The 21,538-nt window shown below is 41.6% G+C and overlaps 1 protein-coding gene across 1 annotated transcript in view; it reads right to left on the bottom strand.

Moving 5' to 3' along the window:
• The window catches only part of cwh43 (cell wall biogenesis 43 C-terminal homolog), a 69,516-nt gene that overhangs the window by 4,613 nt on the left and 43,365 nt on the right, over positions 1-21,538 (bottom strand). The window contains 4 exon segments of the mRNA XM_033034264.1: positions 2,454-2,609; positions 17,102-17,163; positions 17,786-17,930; positions 18,031-18,180. Coding sequence (XP_032890155.1) covers positions 2,454-2,609; positions 17,102-17,163; positions 17,786-17,930; positions 18,031-18,180 — 513 coding nt within the window.

Here is a 21,538-nt window from a genome sequence, read left to right as displayed (position 1 = left end):
TGACGAAATGTGAAGAATGTGTTTTTTGCCCAGAGGTTGATTAAGTCTTGAATGCCCTGCCAGAGAAGGTAGTGGATGCAAGTACCGGTACTCTCACAACATTTAAGAAACATCCAAATGAACACTTGAACCACCAAGTTACTATAGGCTTTGTACAAAATGGTAGTAAATGGTATTTGTGCAGATAGGTATTTAATGTTTGGCATTGATGTAGTGGGCCCAAGGGGTGACGGGTGAGTGTCCAAAGGTATGAATATTAGATTATCATTATCAGTGTGTAACTGAATATTGTTTAGATCTGCGTTACATGCAGCCACCAACTATTTCTTTGTAAGAGGGGTTATGAATGGAAATGAGCATTTGTGCACTCAGCAAAATTATCACATCAAACATCATGATATGGTGAAGATGATTATTTCTGAAACACTATTCAGATATCCTTGCAGAACTGGTGTCAATCCTCCAACAAACCAAAATAGACAGTGGAGAGATTTTCTCCTGTTTATTAATGGTCTTTATTTACCAGGATTCCTTAATACCATGTCAAATAAATCTTAAACGTCTTACAATAATTTTTACCCCCATAATATGTGGTGGAATACAATCACATTCCTGGTGAGGGCACAAGCTATGCCCTCACTGCTCCTAGTTTTGGGTGGATGTAGAGAGGGTGTTTCCCCTGGCTGAGGAGTCAGAAGTCAAAGATAGGCCATTTAGAACTGAGATTAGGAGAAATGACAATAACACATTTATCTACCCTAGAGGACTGCGGAGACTGTCCCTAGTTCATTCAAGAAATAAATCAATAGATTTCTGCGTATAATGTAATTAACAGATGTAACAAAGGAAAATGGCTCTGAGATAGACTATCAGATATAATCTTGATGGATGAGCAGGTTCAAAAGGGCAGATGGTCTATCACTCCTAATTCTTGTTCTCTATATTGTTTGATCTTAACTTCAGCTACCATACCCTAAATGTAGAATTCCCTTAATAACCATTTACACTTTTGCCTTTCAATACCTTAACCCATCTCCTTCAGAAGACTAAGACATATACCTTTATTAAATATTTTTTTATCCAAGGTGGAACTGTTGACATCATCTTAATTACATGCCAAGCATTGTTGATGAGATTTTACAATCTGGGGTTATGAACATTGATGCAAGCAAAATCTAGGTACCGGGCTCCATAACAGAGTTGATTTTTACTTGTCATTTTTACTGAGACACATTTAAAGGACAAGACAAGTGATGCTGCTGCCGCACAATCCCAGCAACCCAACTTTAATTCTGACCCTGGAGGTGTATGAGGTTTTTTTTAAACTGCATGGATTTCCTCAGTTTCCTCCAACATCCTCTAAAGAAATGCTGGTTGGTTGGTTAATTGGCCATTGTAAATTGTCCCTAATGTAAGTGGATAGCAGTAGCCTCTTCCCCATTGTTATCAGGCTTCTGCACAGTCCTTCCATAATCTAGGGTACTGTCTGATTCACTTCTACCCCATTACGATCATTGGACTTTGTCTATTGAACTGATGTACTACAATGCTGAGGGCTATATTCTGCATTCTGTATCTTCCCTTTTGCTCTATCGATTGTACTTGAGTTTGTCAATTATATTTAATTAAAGTATTATCTGATCTGATTAGATAGCATGTAAAACAAAGCTTTTCACTGCATCTTGGTATATGTGACAATAATAAACATATACCTGGATAGTATAAAGGAGAATTAAGGGGTAGGGGTTTGATGGTCTTGCGAGAAAGGGAAGTAGTAAGTAGAGGAATGGGAATATTCCAAGAGCCAGCATACTCAGACCTCTTTTGCCATAAGGAAACAAAATAATTTTCAATTCCTGCATAGCAAATGCCATAATATGGTGTGCTTGCCCACCGCGGATGTCGGACCCGCCCGTCGGGGAGCGAGGAGGACCGTCGGAAGTTCCCGGCGAGCGCCGGGCAGCTGTCCAAGACGGCCCGGCGGCAGGTAGCCGTGGACAGGCGCGCTTGAGCACCAGAAGTCGGACGGGCCCCCGCAGTGGGTGCCGGAGGTCAGTCGAGGACACACGGCTGAGAACTAAGAAGATATGGCATGGGGGGGGAGTGCAGAGAACCGAAAGGGAACCTGCGAGGGAGGAAGGAGAGGCGAGAGAACAAACAGGGCCCCGGCATCGGAGGGCCAGCAAAACCAAAGAAGGACCCTTGGAGACAACATTGAATACTTTGTCAGTGCGCTCTACATGGCAGGTAGACAGAAATGCTGGAGAAACTCAGCAGGTGCAGCAGCATCTATGGTGCGAAGGAAATAGGCAACGTTTCGGGCCAAAACCCTTCACTCTACATGGCAACTTTGTGTATGGTACGCAAAACAAAGAATTTCCCTCTGACATGTAACATGTGATAATAAACTATCAATCATTCAATCCTTCATAGTCACCTTCCCTGTCACTAACCTGGGATTAAAGTGAATTTCTTCAGGTACTACTCGAGGATCAATTTCAATCTTGTTATTATCTTCATAATGATTCTGGTCATCAGGAATCTGAAATTTTCCCAACTGGACTTCTGTGTCACTTAAACCACCATGTGAAATGCGGGCATAGCCCAACCTAAAATAAGAGATACAGATACAGTGTGTTTACGTCAATACATGAAACTAGTTGCGATTTTTTTCCATATATCTTAGAGCAGAAATGTAAGTCCTTGTTTTGATTTGGCTCCCTTCACCCATGCAATGGAAACGGTGTCATAGCTTCAGGTTAGGAAGAACGGAAGTATCTGAGCTCTTCAAATATTAATTAGATTACCAAAGTTAATGATCTTTCTCCAATAGCCTTGTGATTGAACCACATATTTTGTCCATTTTAGTTAGTTCCTTTCTTTACAACTGCCCAGAGAATTGTATCTGATAGGAGCATAATTTATTGCTGCTTTGCCCAAATGGAATTGAACACTTGATTGTGAAGGTCATCCAAACTAAATCTGATCATTATCACGATGAATGTGCATCATGAGATACATGTTTTTAGTGCCAATTCTTTTGATGGAAAATAGTTTGGGCAACTTCTTTCATGCACATAAAGATTGAGAGTTTTGCCACACATTTGACAACTTTTTGTCATGTCGGATAGAATATGAAGGTGCATTTGAAACATTATTATAACAACATCAAATTAGCGACATTTTGATTAATTGACTACCCGACCTCACCTTAAAATATATCACTTGATCTTAATTAAATAATATTGGTGAATTTTTGACATAATAAGGAATTAAATAAGTTTTTAAAATGTTCCTAAAGACTTTAATGTAGTGAATAAACAGTGAACTAAATAAACTGCAACTTAAATGTAAAGGGTTTTTATTGGCCTAAACAATAATTAACAAAAATCTATACTGCATTTAATCATAATATATGCAATACACAAGAATGCTAAATTAATTTAATAAAAGTTGAAGTACTTGTGGTTTATAATGTCATGATCACATGCTACTTTGAAACCATATTTCAAGTCCACATTTTGCAAGAAGAGGAGGGAAGAGACAGTAACCCTAAGATTTTTGCCTCCACCACAGTGAGGAGGTGCTTGGAGGATACACTGTGGTGGATGTTAATTTGTGTTTATTGTTGTTTATTATTGTATGATTGTATGTATGACAGCAGGCACGAAATTTCGTTCAGACCGTAAGGTCTGAATGACAATAAAGGTATTCAATTCAATATTCAATTCAATTCAATTCAAATTCACAAATACACACATACATTTCAATACTAAGTTTCTCATCATAAAAACTTGCATTTCTTAATTCTATTTTAAACCTTGTAGAAATGCAGAGAATCAGAGAATACAAATTTAAGTTATTTACAAATTTCAATAAATTAATTAATGGTTACCAAAAGGGAACTGGATCAGAGCCTCTCAAGGAAATGCTAAAATGAAAGGGTAGGGGAGTGACCTGCATGCTCACGCATGGTGTAGGCACAAGTATTAAAAACCACAAGATCTCATTTTACCCGTCTATGATTTTGGTGACATCAAAATAAAGCATTATTTTTATTGAATTTCTGAATTTTACTATTTTATCCACCTAAATATTTACCATGAACTTTACTTTTAATATATAACACCAGAAGAAATGGAAACAGGAGTTGACCATAATGTCCCTGGAGCCAGTTCAGGCATTCAATAAGCTACAGCTAATTAACTTATTTATTTTATTTATTTTATTTTATTAATTTATTTTATTAATTTATTTTTTTTCCTCTCTTTTTTGTATGGCTTTGTAAATATTTGATTAGTGTATAAATGCAAATAATTTGGTGTACATATAGCTGCTGGTGTACATATGGTGTACATATAGCTGCTAAATTTATAATTATAAGCAGTTGAATAAGGGGTGGGAATTAATAAGCTTTGGCTTCTTCCTGCTCCTTTTCGGACACATACGATTTCATTTATGTATGGATATTGTTTATGACACTTTATAAATATTCTTGTTTTGTTTTTTGTATGCTGTTTCACACTTGCTTTTTATTCTTTTATTCTGTTCGAAATAAAGAATTAATAAAATAAAATTTAAAAAAATCATTTTCCTGCCCATTCCCATACACAACCTTAGTAATCAAAAATCTATCTATCTGTCTCTGCTTTGAGCATTTTCAAAGTTCCATCTGCCACATCTTCGTGGTGCACGGGATTCCAAGGACTCAAAACCTTTTGGATCTGCAGAAGAAATTATTCTACATTTCAGTGTTAAACAGGCCACCCTTTATTCTGTGCCTCTGGTCTCAGACTCTCCCACAAATGAATACCTCCTCCCAATCCCCCTATGACTCTTATCTTTCATGAATATTGCCTCTCAACTAAATCTTAATGACTCTAGGCCCAATATGTTCTCCCTCTCCTCATCAGACAGTTCCTCCATATCTGAAACCTCTGACCTGCCTCCAAACATATACCTCTCCTTAAATAAGTGGAATGTAAGTGTTCTCATTAAATGTGACTTAATTAGTGTCATATAACTGCGATCAGACTTCCCTACTTTAATCCCTTTGAAGTGAAAGCCAACATTCAATAGCTGGAACGATATGCTAGCTTTGTGTTTCATACACAAGACTTCCAAATTCATTCACCATGAACAGTAGAGCACAGGAACTGTCTGTGCTGAACATGATACCAAATTAAACTAATCTTGTCTGCTTTATGTGAACCATATACTTCTAATCCCTGCGTATTCGTGTTCCTTTCTAAAAACCTGATAAATGCCACCATCATATATGCATGCTCTAGGCACCCACACCCTCTGTGTTAACAAAACACTCGCCCTGCAGGTCTCCTTTAAACTTTTCCCTGTTCGCCTTTGAGCTATGTCTCTAGTTTTTGATATTTCCACACTGGAGAAAATGGTCTGACTGTTTATTCTATTTATGCCTTATAATTCTATCAGATCTCCCCTCAACCTCTGATACTTCAGAGAAACAATCCAAGTTTGATCAGACTCTCCCTCTAGCCAAAATCCTCCGATCCAGGCAGCATCTTTGTTTTCCTTTTTTTTGCCGCCTCTGAGGCCTCCGCATTCTTCGTTTATGTTGTAACTTTCTGCAGTTATTTTATTTAAATGATCATTTAAATTTTTATCATACTTCTTTTCCAAGTGAACAACTTCATATTTTCACCCGCCAATTTTTGCCACTTAACATTTCAAGTTATTATTTCTCATTTATTTTCCTCGCAGTTTGCCTTCACACCTACATTTATATCGTGCATAAATGTGACTACAGTACATTTGCTTCTTTCTTCTAAATCAATATATATTGTAAATTTAAATCTAATACAATTGAAATTGTTAAGGCAGATAGAGAACATTTTAGAAATGTATTTATCAACGTTTCTGGATAGAATAGTGAATCCAAAATTCAGAACACATGAAAGTTTTCCTCTTTATGAATGGACGACAACTCCCTTCTAATAATCATGTGATAAGGTAAATACATAAGATAATATTTAATTTTGGTGAATTACCAGGTTGTGGTTGAAATCAATGATTTTGATAATTTCAAGCTGCTAAAATGTTTGTTTTAGTTCTTTATGAATGTGAATAAAACCGAGCTACAATTACTGCTTTGGATTGTTTTATAATTTTTTGTCTTTTACCATTTCCTCATGTCTGACCCGAAATGTCACCCATCCTTTTTCTCTAGAGACCCTGTCTGACCCGCTGAGTTATTCAAGCACTTTGTGTCTATCTTCTGTATAAACCAGCATCTGCCGTTCCTTTCTACGCATGTTCTGTAATAATGTTCCACAATCAACAGCAGTCTTCCAGCATACTTTAGAAATTGCCTTTATCCTTGTATGAGCCATTTGTTTTGAGCATAGTCAGCGACTGAGATTGGAAATCAGGAATAAATAGCAAAATAAACTGATTTTCTTAACGTACAAATACATCCCAGAAATTTTGATTTTGAAACTTTAGTCAATGCACTTCATGGTTGAGAAAATGCATAAACCATACGAAAAGATTGAGCTCAGCAACCTTATCTATTGAAGAGATCAATTACAGAGAGGAATACTTTTATAAATTTTTTTTTGATTTTTATATATACAGAAAAACAACTCGCTATTTCACTAATCTGTGGTTGGATCTTAACACATCATAACCAATGCCAGAAACAAAGCCACTCTTTAAGGATTAAGCTGACATCGTTCAAAAAGTTCACTAATAAATCCACCATCAAAAGATGGCTGGCAATGTGCTATCCACTCCAAAAGATCTAGTAATCTCATTGCTATCAAAAGCTAATGAGATTGGTCACCCATTTGTCAATTTGTCTCTAAAATCCTTTAACCACCAGAATAAGTTTTAGCTTAGTTTATTATTATTGTCACGTGTACTCGGGCACGGAAATCACTATCAAAACATGGGGGGGGACACAATTTCTTGGCCGCTGCGCGCATGCACGCACACATGTGAGGCTTCGGTCGAGGGCCCTGTCTAGTATCTTTGCTGTGGACGGCAACATCGGGAGCTGACCTGGTTGGTGACCGACTCCGAACTCCAGCAACAGCAGGTCCATCCGCCCCGAATCGTGGGACTTGAATCAGCCCGTCCACGGGGCCTTCCATCCCCCGGCGGGGGCTTCAACATCGGGAGCCTCGATCGCCTTGGCGCAGCAATCTGACGATGTGCGATGGAAGATCCCGGCTGCGCCGGGCCGGGCGGTGAAAAGCCCCACGAACGGGCCAATTCTTGCTCAGCTCTATGATCTCCATAACTCTGACTCATTTAAAACCCAACTGTGTGACTTAATGTTTGGAGTTTAAAATAATTCTAACATCAGATGGGAGCGGCGCCCCCAGCCAGCACAGAGAAGCAGCGTTAAATCTAGCTCAACTCTGCCTGTTAACCTACCAGCCTGGACTTACGGGAATGACGGCCCAGGCTTACAGCCAGCGCGGAGAAGCAGAGCTAAAGTTGTTCGGCACGGACTTGTAGGGCCGAGATGGCCTGTTTCCGTGCTGTAATTGTTATATGGTTATATGGTTATATAAATCCAGCTCGACTCTGCCTGTCTCGCCGGGTTAACCGACAGCCCTGCCTGGACTGACGGGACACCAGTCCGGAGCCGTGGAACCATTGGATCATCAGAACTCTTGGTAATGGGTCGATCATTTAAAATTGCTTCAACTTCACAAACTAAAGTTTGCAATCCTTCATCGTCCAGAACTTATTAAGAACAGAACGCAGCACATTTCGAACCATGCGGATCAATCGTTCTCAAACACTGCCGTGATGGGATCCTGCTGGGGGGGTTAAAGTACCACCTTATCCCTCGCTGAAGCAAACCATTCTGGATCATATCCTGATTCAAGCCATTGAGTGCTTCTCTCAAATCTCATTCCGTTCCGATAAAACTTGTGCCAATGTCTGATCTTAAAGATGAAACTTGACCTTGTCGACTTATGAATCTTCGTAATGCATGGATGCAGGAGTCTGTGTCAAGTGTAGATACAACTTCAAGATGTACTTCCCTGCTTGCCATGCAGGTGAAGATTACACCATACCTTTTAACAAGACTTCGTCCTCTCTTGAGCTCTATAGGACCGAAGTAGTCTACTCCTACATCTGTAAATGGAGGCTTGTCTGTTAGAATCCTCTCCAGGGGCATGACTACCATTTTTTGCTCTCCAACTCTTCCCCGCAGTCGTCTACACACAACAGTCTGTTATGACCTTTCTTGCAGCAGAGTTAGCTTTGATAATCCAGTATCTTTTACGGAGGCGAGACAGCATATGATTTCTTCCTCCATGTCCAACCTGTTCATGGATATGTTGTAACAGTAGTGTTGATATGTGAAGGTCCTTCGAGAGAATAATAAGATGTTTGGTCTCTTCAGGCATCGCTAGTCTATTCAGGCGACCACCTACTCTCAGAAGTCCATCATCCAGCACCGGATCTAGCTTGTACAAATGACTGCTCTTTTAATACCGTTTTTACCAGCTTCTAGTACTGATAGTTTTTGTTTGAATCTTTGTCTTTGACTGAAAGAGTAAGTAAGTAAGTTTATTGGCCAAGTATTCACATACAAGGAATTTGCCTTTGTGCTCCGCCCACAAGTAACAACATGACATACAGTGACAGTTACGAATGACTCAGAAAACACTAATAATAATAAAACATTAATGATAAAACACCATTGATCAAGCATGTGAACCAACAAAATACCAGATCAAAGGGAGGCTACAGATTTTTGGCTGTTGAGTAGAACAACTACTCGTGGATAAAAACTGTTTTTATGTCTGGCTGTGGCAGCTTTGACAGTCTGGAGTCGCCTTCCAGAGGGAAGTGATTCAAAGAGTTTGTGGCCAGGGTGCGAGGGGTCAGAGAAGATCTTGCCCGCTCGCTTCCATGTGGCAGATTGTGCTTCCTCAGCTGCCGTAGGAAGTACATCCTATGTTGTGCCTTTTTGACTGTGGAGTCAATGGTAGCCCCCCACTTAAGGTCCTTGGAGATGATGGTTCCCAGGAATTTAAAATACTCCACAGATGTGACTGTGTTGTTGATGGTGAGTGGGGTCAGGGGAGGGGGAGCTCTCCTAAAGTCTACAATCAATTCCACTATCTTAAGAGCATTGAGCTCCAGGTTGTTGTGACTGCACCAGGGCGCCAGCTGTGACACTTCCTGTCTGTAGGCAGATTCCTCCCCATCCTGGATCAGTCAAATCAGGGCTGTGTCGTCCGCAAACTTGAGAAGCTTGACAGAGGTGTCTGCGGAGGTGCAGTCGTTGGTGTAGAGAGAGTAGAGGAGAGGAGAGAGTAAGCAGCCTTGCGGTGCTCCTATGCTGTGCGTTTGCGCGTCCGAGATGTGCTTTTCCAGCCTCACATGCTGCTTCCTGTCTGTCAGAAAGCTGGTGATCCACCGACAGAGGGGTTCAGGCACAGTCAACTTGGAAAGTTTGGAGTGTAGTAGCTCTGGCACAATGGTGTTCAATACAGAGCTAAAATCAACAAACAGGATTTTCGCACTGCTGTATCTACAGGTATTACAGTTGTTGCAAAACTGTTTCCTCTTGGTCCTGACCTTTCCCTTGCCTTAGCAAAAGTAGAGCCTTTCATAGTTGCTATTGGCCTAGCATCCTGAACATTTCCAAAAAATGAATCTGACAATATCTTCACTCTCCATGAAGTCTACCAGGTCAGAAAATCTAGCTCGCTGTCCACGCTGTTCCTGTAGCTGACATGCTCCATCCCTCCACTTGTCACTGAGCTGGTAAGGCAGCTTTAGAAGGATGGTCTGAATGGGACCATTCATTTCCTCCATATAGGTGAGATGTTCCATTGCATTGCAACAACCTCTAAAGAACAGTGAGAACGCTCGCAATGCCTTCATATCCTCTGGTCTGATCACTGACCATATATGCAGTGGCAATCTTACGTTCATTATTAAAACGTTCTTTAAGCAGATCTTTTCCTCTTTGATAGCCCTGGGCTGGAGGCAAATGTCGGCAATTACGGACTAAGTCTTTTGGATACCCTCTTGCGTATTGCTCTAGAAAATGTAAGCAATCACTGTTATCATTAGTTTTTCCTCTCTCAAATGCCGTGATGAAAACTTCATACTACAAAGGATCACCATCATAAACAGGAATGTCTCTTGGTTGTAAAGTAGAAGAGAAATCTTGTTGAGCCAGCAGAGCAGTGATGTAATTTTGCCTCTGCATCAGGTACCAGGTATCACCTTGGTGTCCATCATTCAGTACGGGGGGGGGGGGCTAACATGCCCCTGAACACCTTTTTTCATATTAGTCTGTACTTTTTGCCTTTGAAGAGAGTATTGAGTTAGATGGGTCTTATCATGAGCTCTAACAGATGTTCCACGAGTTGTTTGTTTTGGTCTAACAACCTGTTGCTGGGAGGAAGGTTCAGTTCCCATCAATACATTCTGTCTTTGTTGCACTTGATCAGGCAAGTACCGTATTGCTCGGCGACAAAGACGCACCTGTGTCGAAAACATATCACTATTTTGAGTCGCTAAATTTTGGGGGAAAAAAACGTTCGCCATGGTGGTGGCCATTTGCATTGCGTATTGTTTCGCATTGTAAATTGTTTTCATATAAAACAAAGATAATGTATATACCGGTAATTAAAAAAAAAAAATACAGCGTTCGGAATAAAATAACATTTTATTGCACACGAAACAAAGATTACAAAAACGAAAAACATTCTAATCTTCAAATCCGAAAAATTTACTACTCTCATCCGAATCTTCGAAGCATAATAATTTATCAGGGTCATCACTGCTGTTCGAAATATCACTATCAACAAATAGAATGTCGTCTTTTGAGCCATCTAACGCGTTACTGATGCCACATTTTTTAAAAGCTTTGACGACAATTTCAGTCTTAACACGGTTCCACGATTTTAAAACCCACTCGCACACCTGAGCAATGGTTGGCCTTTTCAAACGACCTGTTGGTGTTAGATCATGGTCTGTGCTTCTCATCCACTGATTCCATTCCTCTTTCATAAACGATTTAAAGGGTTTGTTGATGTATACGTCCAAAGGCTGAAGTTGGCAAGTTAATCCACCAGGGATCACTGCAAGTTTCGACTTCACTCTCTTTACCCTTTCTTTAGTAGCTGTAGTTAGGTGAGCGCGAAACTGGTCCCGCACAAGTAGGGATGGTTTTTTAAAGAAGGCCACCGGGACCAGACTTTATCCAACCATAGCTTCGTACCATCCCCATCCATACATCCATCCCTTTGGATGCATGTGGATAACAATCCCAGGTGGAATTTTGCCTTTTGGTATGGTTTTCCTCTTAAAACTGAGTAGTGGTGGTAATTTAGTCTCATCCGCAAAACATGATAGCACTGCAGTGTAGTGGGTTTTCTCTATACATTTGCATGTTGATTTAATTCAGCTGATGCTTCCCTTTAAGCAGTTCCTTTTCTCATATAAGAGCTCATCCCATCAGATACTCTAGAGCTGCTTCTTGATCTCTTGGCCTTGAATACAATGATCCTTGCATTGGCTGCTGTCAGCTCAGTCTCTAGTTCCAGCTGTTCCATCTCTTTGCCTCATGCTCATGCTTGCCATTGGTTGCTACCAGCTCACTCTCTTTTGTATTGTCTTCCTTTGCATCAAGCTCAAGATTTTTGTTCATGGCGGCAACCTGTTCCAAGAGAGCAGCCCTATCTGACTGAGCTTTAATAAGCAGAGGCCGTTGAAATGCACATGATGAAGAACTAGATTTGTGGCTTAATTTAGGCTTTGAGACATTTGAAACACTGTCATCAGGTCCAATGTTGTCTGAGTTTAAAACACTCTGTTGTATGTCACTTTCAGCTAAGGAGTGTGTAGTTTGCTGTTCAACATCTGATTCCCACACCTTTACATCTTGTATAATAAAAGTTTCCATCCTTTGGTGAAACCACTGATTTTGCCTTTCAATCTCCTTTTCAGGCATTGCTAGATTGTACTTTATTTGCATTTTCCACTGATTTCATGACCTCTTTCAGCTTTTCAATTAACATTAGCTTGTTTACATATCAAGTTTCTTGTCTTCTGACACTTTTCCATGAACAATTCCAAGCCTTTATCACTTAATAACACTTCTTTTCTTTTCAGAATCCTTTCCAACATCGCCATCTTGTGACTGAACTTTAGCTTTGACCACAGACATACTTGTTCACTATCCCTTTAAGACTCGTTGACGTAAAGCCGTATGCCGACAGCACAATATTTCAAACAACTGATATCGTTCTGATTCTCAAGGTCACTTCTCAATTCTCCATTTTAGTAGCCTTTTTACATTACAGCTTATCATATATAGCTTCTCCAATAAAGCTTAATGCTGTACGTATTCACTCTCCCTGCGCGTTGCCTTTCTGGGTTTCAATATCAATATCAGTTTTATTCGTCACTTGCACATAAAGTGCAAGTGAAATGAATTTTGCCAGCAGCGGTACAATGAAAAAAGAACACACAAAAACACAATAAAAATTAACACAACCATCCACCACAACATTCATCACTGTGGTGGAAGGCACAGTCCTCCTCCATTTTCCCTCGTGGTCGGGATCTCAACCCTCCGCAGCCGCCGCTGCAGGCGACCAGATGAGTAGACAGGTAAAGTCCAGGTAAGTCCTGAATCGGTGCTTCTTCACCGGAGACCGCGGCTTCAGGTTGGTGTAGGCCGCAGGCCAGCGGTCGAAGATCTAAAGTCCCCGCCGTGCCGCAGCAAGAAGCACCGCAGACCGCAGGTCCAGCAGTCGGAGCTCTTCTCCAGGGGTCCGCTCCTGATGGCAAGTCCCCGCCGCGCCCACGGTAGAAGAAGGCTGCGGGCCAGCGGTCGGAGCTCTTCACCTCCGGGGTCCCCAACGAGGGACCTCGGGCTGCGGACGCAGCGCCAGCTGGAAGCACCGCAGACCGCGGCTTCAGGCTGCCATGGGCCAGCGAATGGAGCGCTCCCATCCGGTGAGGGCTCACCCGCTCCACGAAGAGAGCCCGCACTGCGCCCGCCACTGAGGCCCCGGGTAAGGTTCCGGGAAAGGCCGCACCGATCCTCGATGTTAGGCCACGGAAAGGGCAACATGGAAAATCGCCTCTCCGTGGAGGAAGCGATCAAAACGGTTTCCCCCTTACCCCCCCCCCCCCCCACACAGGACACACAGAGAGACACCAAAACCACACATTAGAACACACTAAAAAAATAAAAAAAGTAACATGCTGCTGGCAGGGCCCCCACCGATCCCAATCCAATTTCCAATCTCCGTCAATCAGATTAGCGCAGGTGGCGACCTTGTCCATCGGGAATGGCGGCGTCAGGCTTGTGAAATAAAACAATCCGTGTTTCCAGGTTTTCACAAGCTCCAGTTTCACTCAAAGAGCTAGTTTTCACTTAATTGTAATGGCAAATTTCCGACTTTTCCAGTGACCTCTTTTCCGTTGCCATTACTACACAGGTAGGTAGGTGTGATCTTATGCAGACCAAATAGAACAGATCTTCCAGTCGTTATATCCAGTTGTTTATTGAAGTAGGACAAACAAAGAGATGAATGTACCAGGTTTTCCTTATTCTGCATGCATGTTGTAGCTGGCTGTTCTGTCCCAGGTCTAGCGAAAAACTGTATGCTCTCCCTGCTGTGTGTCACTTCTTGTCCCCTATGCCCACATATGCACCACCCTGTGCATCTAATGACCGCCCCCATGTGTCCAAAATAATACTGCAAGATATATCTAGACAAATAATATAATATGCCAACAGTAACTAGCCTGTTATTGTTGCCTATCCTCGCTGATTGTGCTCTGTTGATTAGTTGAGGATCCAATTGCAGAGGGGAGTACTGACTCCTATTTTCACAAGTTTGGAGACGAGGTTGGTAGGGATAATGGTATTGGAACCACAGCAAGAGTCTATGGCGTAGGTGTCCTTCTTATCCATATGTTCCAGAGATGAGTGTAGGGCCAGGGAGAGGGAATCAGCCGTGGACCTGTTGTGGCAGTAGGCGAACTGCAGTGGATCAAGGCTCCTTGGTAGGTTGTATTTAATGTGTACTGTAACCAGCCTCTTGAAGCATTTCATCTTGGTGATGTCAGTGCCACTGGACGGTAGTCATTAAGGCATGAGATCTTACTTTTCTTTGGCACCAGGATGATAGTGGTTTTCTTGAAGCAAGTATCTCAGAAAGGATTAGGGAAAGATTAGAGATGTCCGTGAACAGTACCGCTAGTTGGTCTGTGCAGTTCCTAAGGACGCAGCCAAGGACTTCATTCAAGACAGTAGCTTTCCGTTGGTTCACCCTCAGGAAGGCCAATCTAAATTCTGCTTCAGTGACCATGGGAAAAGGCACATTTGTGTCTGACAGGATGGATGTTGGCCTCCGACTCATAACGAGCATAGTAGGTATTAAATTCATCAGGGAGGGCTGCACTATCAACAGCGACTGCAGCCAATTATATTATTCAGGTGTTACCATAGTCTGCGGGTATCTATGTGAATATTCTGTGACTCAGGTTTGTCCCGGTATTGTCTCTTGGCCTTCCTGATGGCTTTGCGAAGATCGTAGTGAGATTTTTGTACCACACGGGATAGTTTGATTTGTCCGCAGTGGTCTTCACCTGGGAATGAACCTTACGGTTAATCCAAGGTTTCTGGTTGGGAAACAATTGGATTCCCTTCTTATGAGAAGGGAAGCATAGCCATTAATGGAGTCAACAAGATTTAAAAAAAACTATTATTGATAGGTGTAAAATTAGATGGAAAAAACCCATCAAGAATAGAAAAGGTATTAATAAGAAACAGAAATGGCGATAGCAGGAACTGCAACAGAAAGTTGACTAATTTGATCTCTGGCATCAGCAGCACAACTATTTGAATTTTCCACACAATGTTTAATTTAAATAGCAGTAACGTATATGCATCTACTTTTGAAATTGAAATATTGCAAGTGCTCGTCCAAAGATGCTAGTCTTTATATTAATAGCTGATGGTTCTGCATGGCGAGGGCTGTTGGGGACATCTCAAACCAGGTTTAAACTTAGAATAGAACATCAAACAACTGCAGATGAATGTAAATCGGAAATTAAAATGATTTAGATCTTTCAGCAGGACTGGGACGATTAACCTGAACCTTTAACGTTCTTTTCCCCTACCACCTGGCGTGTCGAGTTCTGTCAGCATTTTCTGATTGAATTTGGAATTTCTTAGTTTTAGTTTAGAAATACAGCACGGAAACAGGTCCTTCGGCCCACCGGGTCCGCGCCGACCAGCGATCCCCACACTATCTTACACCCACTAGGGACAATTTTTACATTTACCAAGCCAATTAACGTACAAACCTGTATGTCTTTGGAATGTGGGAGGAAACTGAAGATCTCTGAGAAAACCCACGCAGGTCATGGGGAAAACGTACAAACCCCGTACAGACAGCACCCGGTCGGGATTGAACCCGGGTCTCCAGCGCTGCATTCGCCGCAAGGCAGCAACTCTATCGTTGCACCACCGTGACTGCCCTTGTTGTCGATATCAGACCCATTTTAAGGAAATCATAATTTATCCTTTATATCTTTTATGTCAAACAGGAGTTCACATGTTTAAATTCATGTGAAAACAATAACTGAAAGAATAATTTGCAGTTAATGCTTGGCTCTGCTGCAGTTGCAGATAGAGACCACCATGTGTCACTGTGAACCAGCCCATGTCTCAGCTTTTTGCCTCCATCATTATTGAATTGAATTGAATTGAATATTGAATTGAATTGAATACCTTTATTGTCATTCAGACCTTACGGTCTGAACGAAATTTCGTGCCTGCAGTCATACATACAATAAAAAACAACAATAAACACAAATTAACATCCACCACAGTGTATCCTCCAAGCACCTCCTCACTGTGGTGGAGGCAAAAATCTTAGGGTTACTGTCTCTTCCCTCCTCTTCTCCCTCTGTGCTGAGGCGATTCCCCACCGGGCGATGGCACAAACAGTCCCGCGGCTCACCGAACCCCGCGAACGGGCCGGCTCAAACACCGCGGCCCGGGGTGGTCGAAGCTGCCGCCCTCCAGTCCAGCGGACGCAGCCGCTGGCCCGCGGCTGAACCCAGGACTCAGGTCGCCGCCGCCAGAACGCCGTCCCAGCCACCGGAGCACCGTTCCAGCCCCGAGCCGGATCGCCCTCACGTGAGTGCCGTTCCACCTCGGGCTGGGCCACTCCGACGGGAGCGTCACAGCCCCTCACGAGAGAGTCTCAGCCCCTTGTCAGGCCGCCCTCACGGGAGCGAGCCCAGGTCGAGTCCTGACAGGCTCTGCCTCCGGAGCCTCGAGGTCGCCAGCTCCGCCATTAGGCCACAGCGCAGACGGAGGCAGAGAAGGGGGATACGACAAAAAGTCGTTTTCCCCCGAAGGGAGAGACAGCAAGCCCCGTTTAAACCCCCCACCCCCCCCCCCCCCCCCCACATAAACACAGCTTAAAAACCAAAAACGTAACTACACAAAACGAAAAAAACAACACAAAAAAGTAAAGACAAACGGACTGCAGGCGAGCCGCAGCCGTTCCCAGCGGAGAAACTTAGACAAGGAAACTAGTGGGAAATTTAAAGGATTGAGACGGTAGAAGTATTTGAACTCCGTGCCCCAGCTATTGGATGGCCACAATCCTCTCCCGACTTACATCCAAATTTACCAGCCTGTGTTCTTACTTTGCAATAACCATCAACATGATGATGATTTTCCTCTCATACCCTTCCTCCCCAACTTGACTTGGTGCGACCTTTCCAGTTATCTCTAGTATCCCAATTGTGAACCATTTGTAACCGTTACTGCTGCTCAAAAAGATAATTTTTGCATGATCCATGATAAAGCATTCTTACCAATCCTCAGCGATTGCAAAACCATAAATTCATCAAATTATACAGATAAAGGGAGATTGTGTGAATGTGGCAAGTTCGAAAAATAAAGAGATAGGTGGGGAGGCAACCATAAAGTCATTCACCGAGAAAAGGGGTAGAAATTATGTAGTCTGAGGGCTAAGAAATAGTTTTAAAACTTAATTTTAGTAGGTAACTAATGGTGATATTATGCTGAAGTATTGCAACTAACCTTATTAGTCCACGGTACATGATGTACTCGCACCATCTATGCATATCAGTCTGATCTATGTCCTAAAAGAGAGAGAGAGAGAGAGAGAGAGAGAGAGAATATTCAAGAGTATATAGAAATTTTGGACTGGGGGTTAACATGATAATCTAAAAGTAGCCCATTGCATTTTATTCTGGTATGTTAAAGATAATTTATATACTCTCCAAACCTTGTTTTGGTAAATAAAATAAAAAAAATCATGATCAACTTATTCATAAGCATATCGATTTACAATTCAATCATATAACATTGTGGAAATATGTTGCATCGGATTGAACTCTGCTATTGTTTTACAACCAAACATCAGATTTTCACTCCAACAAATGTAATGTGATTACAGCAAAAAGCTGAAGAAATCTGGAACAAAAATTGGAAGACTTTGGTAGGGAGTACATGTAGCGAGAGAAACAGGTTTAAATTGTATAAAGGGGAACTTGAATAATTCAACAATTTCAAGTAACCAACTTTTTTTCTCTCCATAGATGTTGTTGTCCCTTTGTTCCTGTACACATCTGTTTCTCTCTAATTTAAAGAGATTTTAAAAGATTGAGTAGATACCCAAGGAGCACATTTTTCCCCTCAGAGGGTGGGATGTAATACAAAATATGCTTTATATTTAATTCATTTCGATAAATGACATTTTACCTTTACATTTCCAATGTTTCGAAGCTGTTGGTAGTCTCTGGAGCCAGGTGCAGAAGTGACGTAGCCCAAAAATACAAGAGGTTGTTGTGCTTCCTTCAGTGTATTTGAAATATACTCTGCCTGCAACTTCCTATCCAACTCATCCCTAGAAGCATACACACACACACAGATTTAGAAACAGGGGGAGTAATTAAATAGTATAAGAAGTGTTAATTAAACAAATAAATATGGAAATATTCACTTACTGTTCATTGCCAAAATGAGCAACAACAAAATCCACAAGATTCCCTGAGATGTTGACCGTCATGGAAATAGCAGGAGCAATCTCTCCGTGTGGGGATGGAAGAAGATGGTGCATGGATTGAACGATGGGGTATCTTGACAAAACCATTATTCTAAAGATCAGAAATGAATTAGATGTCACTTTGACGACTGCACCATTAACCAAAAAGTCTATTATTTGAAATTGTTGCTTATTATGAAACTCTTAGAGGAGTTTCTTACGATGTTAAACCATAAAGGAAATGATAAATACATTTACAGTAGAAGTGAAATAGAAACACGCAGTCAAATTCAGAAATTGAATTAACCTCTTGGTTAAAAAAAACCTTTGCTAAAAGGCAGAACAGCAAGTAAATGTTAAATGAAACTCAGAAATTGGCTGATGCTCTATAGCTAAAATTAAAACAGAAAGTCCGTGAAATACTTCACAGACCAGGCAACACAGATTGATGGCCCTGCTAAAATCAAGAGACAGCTGCTTTTTTTTTTTTGTCACATATACTGAGGTACAGCACAAAGCTTTGTCTGCAATGCCATCCAGTCAAATCGTATGATAGATAAATACAAGTACAACAGGCAGTGCAAAGAGAAAAATACCAGAGTTCAGAATATAGCATTAGGGTTACAGAGAAAGTGCAGATTTAAAACTAGTGCAGGGGCCACTATGAGGTAGGTTGAGAGATTGGAACAGCACCATATCTTATGGGTACAGATGCTGCACATTTCCCATACCATCTGTTTATATTTCAGATAAATGTTCAAGATGAGAGATGCTAATTTCTGTGACAAAGAAAGCCAGTGGGTTCCGCTATATCTGAACGTTTCATTTCACACTTGTAAGAAGTAAACATTATGATGCAATATAAAGGCCATTCGCCCTTCTCCAGGCTGAGAACAAACTAAATAAAACATGTGATGTGAAACTAGCAGGATAATAGGTCATGTCTGATATGATAGAACTTTATTTATCCCAGGAGGGAAATTGATCTGCCAACAGTCATAAACCACAAGATACATGAAACATGAAATTAAAGTGACGAGTGGAAAGGATTGGGGAGGGAGGGGAATCAACCTACCCCACGACAGAAGGGAGAGTTGTTGCATGATAAGGTTTTATTATTCAAATCACTTAACTGAGCAGAAGCTCAGGTCCCTAGGGTGAAGCTGAAGCACAGCACTCCCCTCCTGTGACGTGTTAGTCCCAGGACCTGGTGCGGCACCATTACACTGCTCATGGAGTTCATCAAAATTCCCAGCTCCGAATGGGACCTGTGCCAGATTAACCTGGTGTAAGTACAATGGCCCAGCTAAAATCTATATGAAGCAGCTGCTGCGGTGAGAACATTTGTTTTAAATATTGACTTTACTTACTTTAAATTTGTTTAATTCTTCCAAAACAAATGTAATTTTTGACTGTGTATGTCAGGAAGGGTGGGGAATGGAGAGTGGCAGATGGAGCCTCAATTGTCAACACCTGTCTGGAAGACAGCCAGAAAGTTGTTCCTGTAACCTTTCCTGTTCCGTCCTATCAAAACATTAAAAACTTATGAAATGACCTTATAATCATGTTATCCGTGCCCTCGTCATATCTGTCTTCATAGCTTTGTCTCTTCAGTCCAGACAGTATCCTGGATAATGTTCCTTTTCTCGCTCCACTACCTCAAGTTCCTTCTTATAATGCAAATTACTAAACAGTACCCAGTTTAGTACTTACAAAGACTTGAGACCATATGACATGGATCAGAATTGGGCCATTTGGCCTAGAGAATGAGCTCCACCATTCAATTTTGGCTGATCTATCTCTTCCCTCTCAATCCATTCACCTGCCTTCTCCCTGTAACCTTTGACACCCTTACTAATCAAGACTACAGACTTTGTATTTTATATTTCTTACCATGTTACCCAGATATTTTCGTGGCTCTACCGACTTGAAATACCACCAACCTTTATAGCACATTATTCTCTTCAAAGTGTAATTGTTTTCTTTAAGAAGAATTAAACCGCAAACAGGTGGAATGGAAAGTGAACTGCAAGAATAAAAGTCACCTTATAAAAATACCTTGAACAAGACTAGTTTTATTTGGCATATTAGTTACATAATACAAGGACATCGGCATCAATAAATTCCATCACCTAATGATTTACAGCGAGTTTAATTTATATTTAACAGCCTGCAGCAGTTGTGGCAATTCACAACTCATTGCTACATTTCTACAAATTTGTTCTTTCCTCCCCCCCCCCCCCCCACATTGGCATTATGTGTGAATTATATGTGGACCCACTGTGGATGGCTCGATTGTAATCGTGTATTATCTTTCCATTGACTGATTAGCACACAACAAAAGCTTTTCACTGTACCTCAGTACACGTGACAAGATTCAAGATGGATTTATTATCACCATATGGTACAGTGAAGGTACAGTGAAACTTGAGTGACCATACAGCCACACCAAGTGAAAAGCAGTAAGACACACAAGCACTGAAGGCTGATAAATCCCCAGGGCCTGACGGTCTGCATCCCAGGGTACTTAAGGAAGTGGCTCTAGAAATCGTGGATGCATTGGTGATAATTTTCCAATGTTCTATAGATTCAGGATCAGTTCCTGTGGATTAGAGGGTAGCTAATGTTATCCCACTTTTTAAGAACGGCAGGAGAGAGAAAACAGGGCCAGTTAGTCTGACATCGATGGTGGGGAAGATGCTGGAGTCAATTATAAAAGATGAAATAGCCGAACATTTGGATAGCAGTAACTGGATCAGTCCGAGTCAGCGTGGATTTACGAAGGGGAAATCATGCTTGACTAATCTTCTGGAATTTTTTGAAGATGTAACTAGGAAAATGGACAAGGGAGAGCCAGTGGATGTAGTGTACCTGGACTTTCAGAAAGCATTTGATAAGGTCCCACATAGGAGATTAGTGGGCAAAATTATGGCACATGGTATTGGGGGTAGAGTGCTGACATGGATAGAGAAGTGGTTGGCAGACAGGAAACTAAGAGTAGGGATGAACGGGTCCCTTTCAGAATGGCAGGCAGTGACTAGTGGGGTACCGCAAGGCTCGGTGCTGGGACCACAGCTATTTACAATATACATCAATGATTTGGATGAAGGGGTTCAAAGTAACAGCAGCAAATTTGCAGACGATCCAAAGCTGGGTGGCAGTGTGAACTGTGAGGAGGATAATATGAGAATGCAGGGTGACTTGGACAGGTTGGGGGAGTGGGCAGATGCATGGCAGATTAAGTTTAATGCTGATAAATGTGAGGTTATCCACTATGGTAGCAAAAACAGGAAGGCAGATCTAAATGGCGTCAAGTTTGGAAAAGGGGAAGTACAACGGGATCTGGGGTTCCTTGTTCATCAGCTATGAAAGTAAGCATGCAGGTACAGCAGGCAGTGAAGAAAGCGAATGGCATGTTGGCCTTTATAACAAGAGGAATCGAATATAGGAGCAAAGAGGTCCTTCTGCAG

The sequence above is a fragment of the Amblyraja radiata genome, chromosome 1 (assembly GCF_010909765.2).
Source record: "Amblyraja radiata isolate CabotCenter1 chromosome 1, sAmbRad1.1.pri, whole genome shotgun sequence".
Lineage (NCBI taxonomy): Eukaryota > Metazoa > Chordata > Chondrichthyes > Rajiformes > Rajidae > Amblyraja > Amblyraja radiata.
This window is presented reverse-complemented; position numbering and strand designations above follow the sequence as displayed.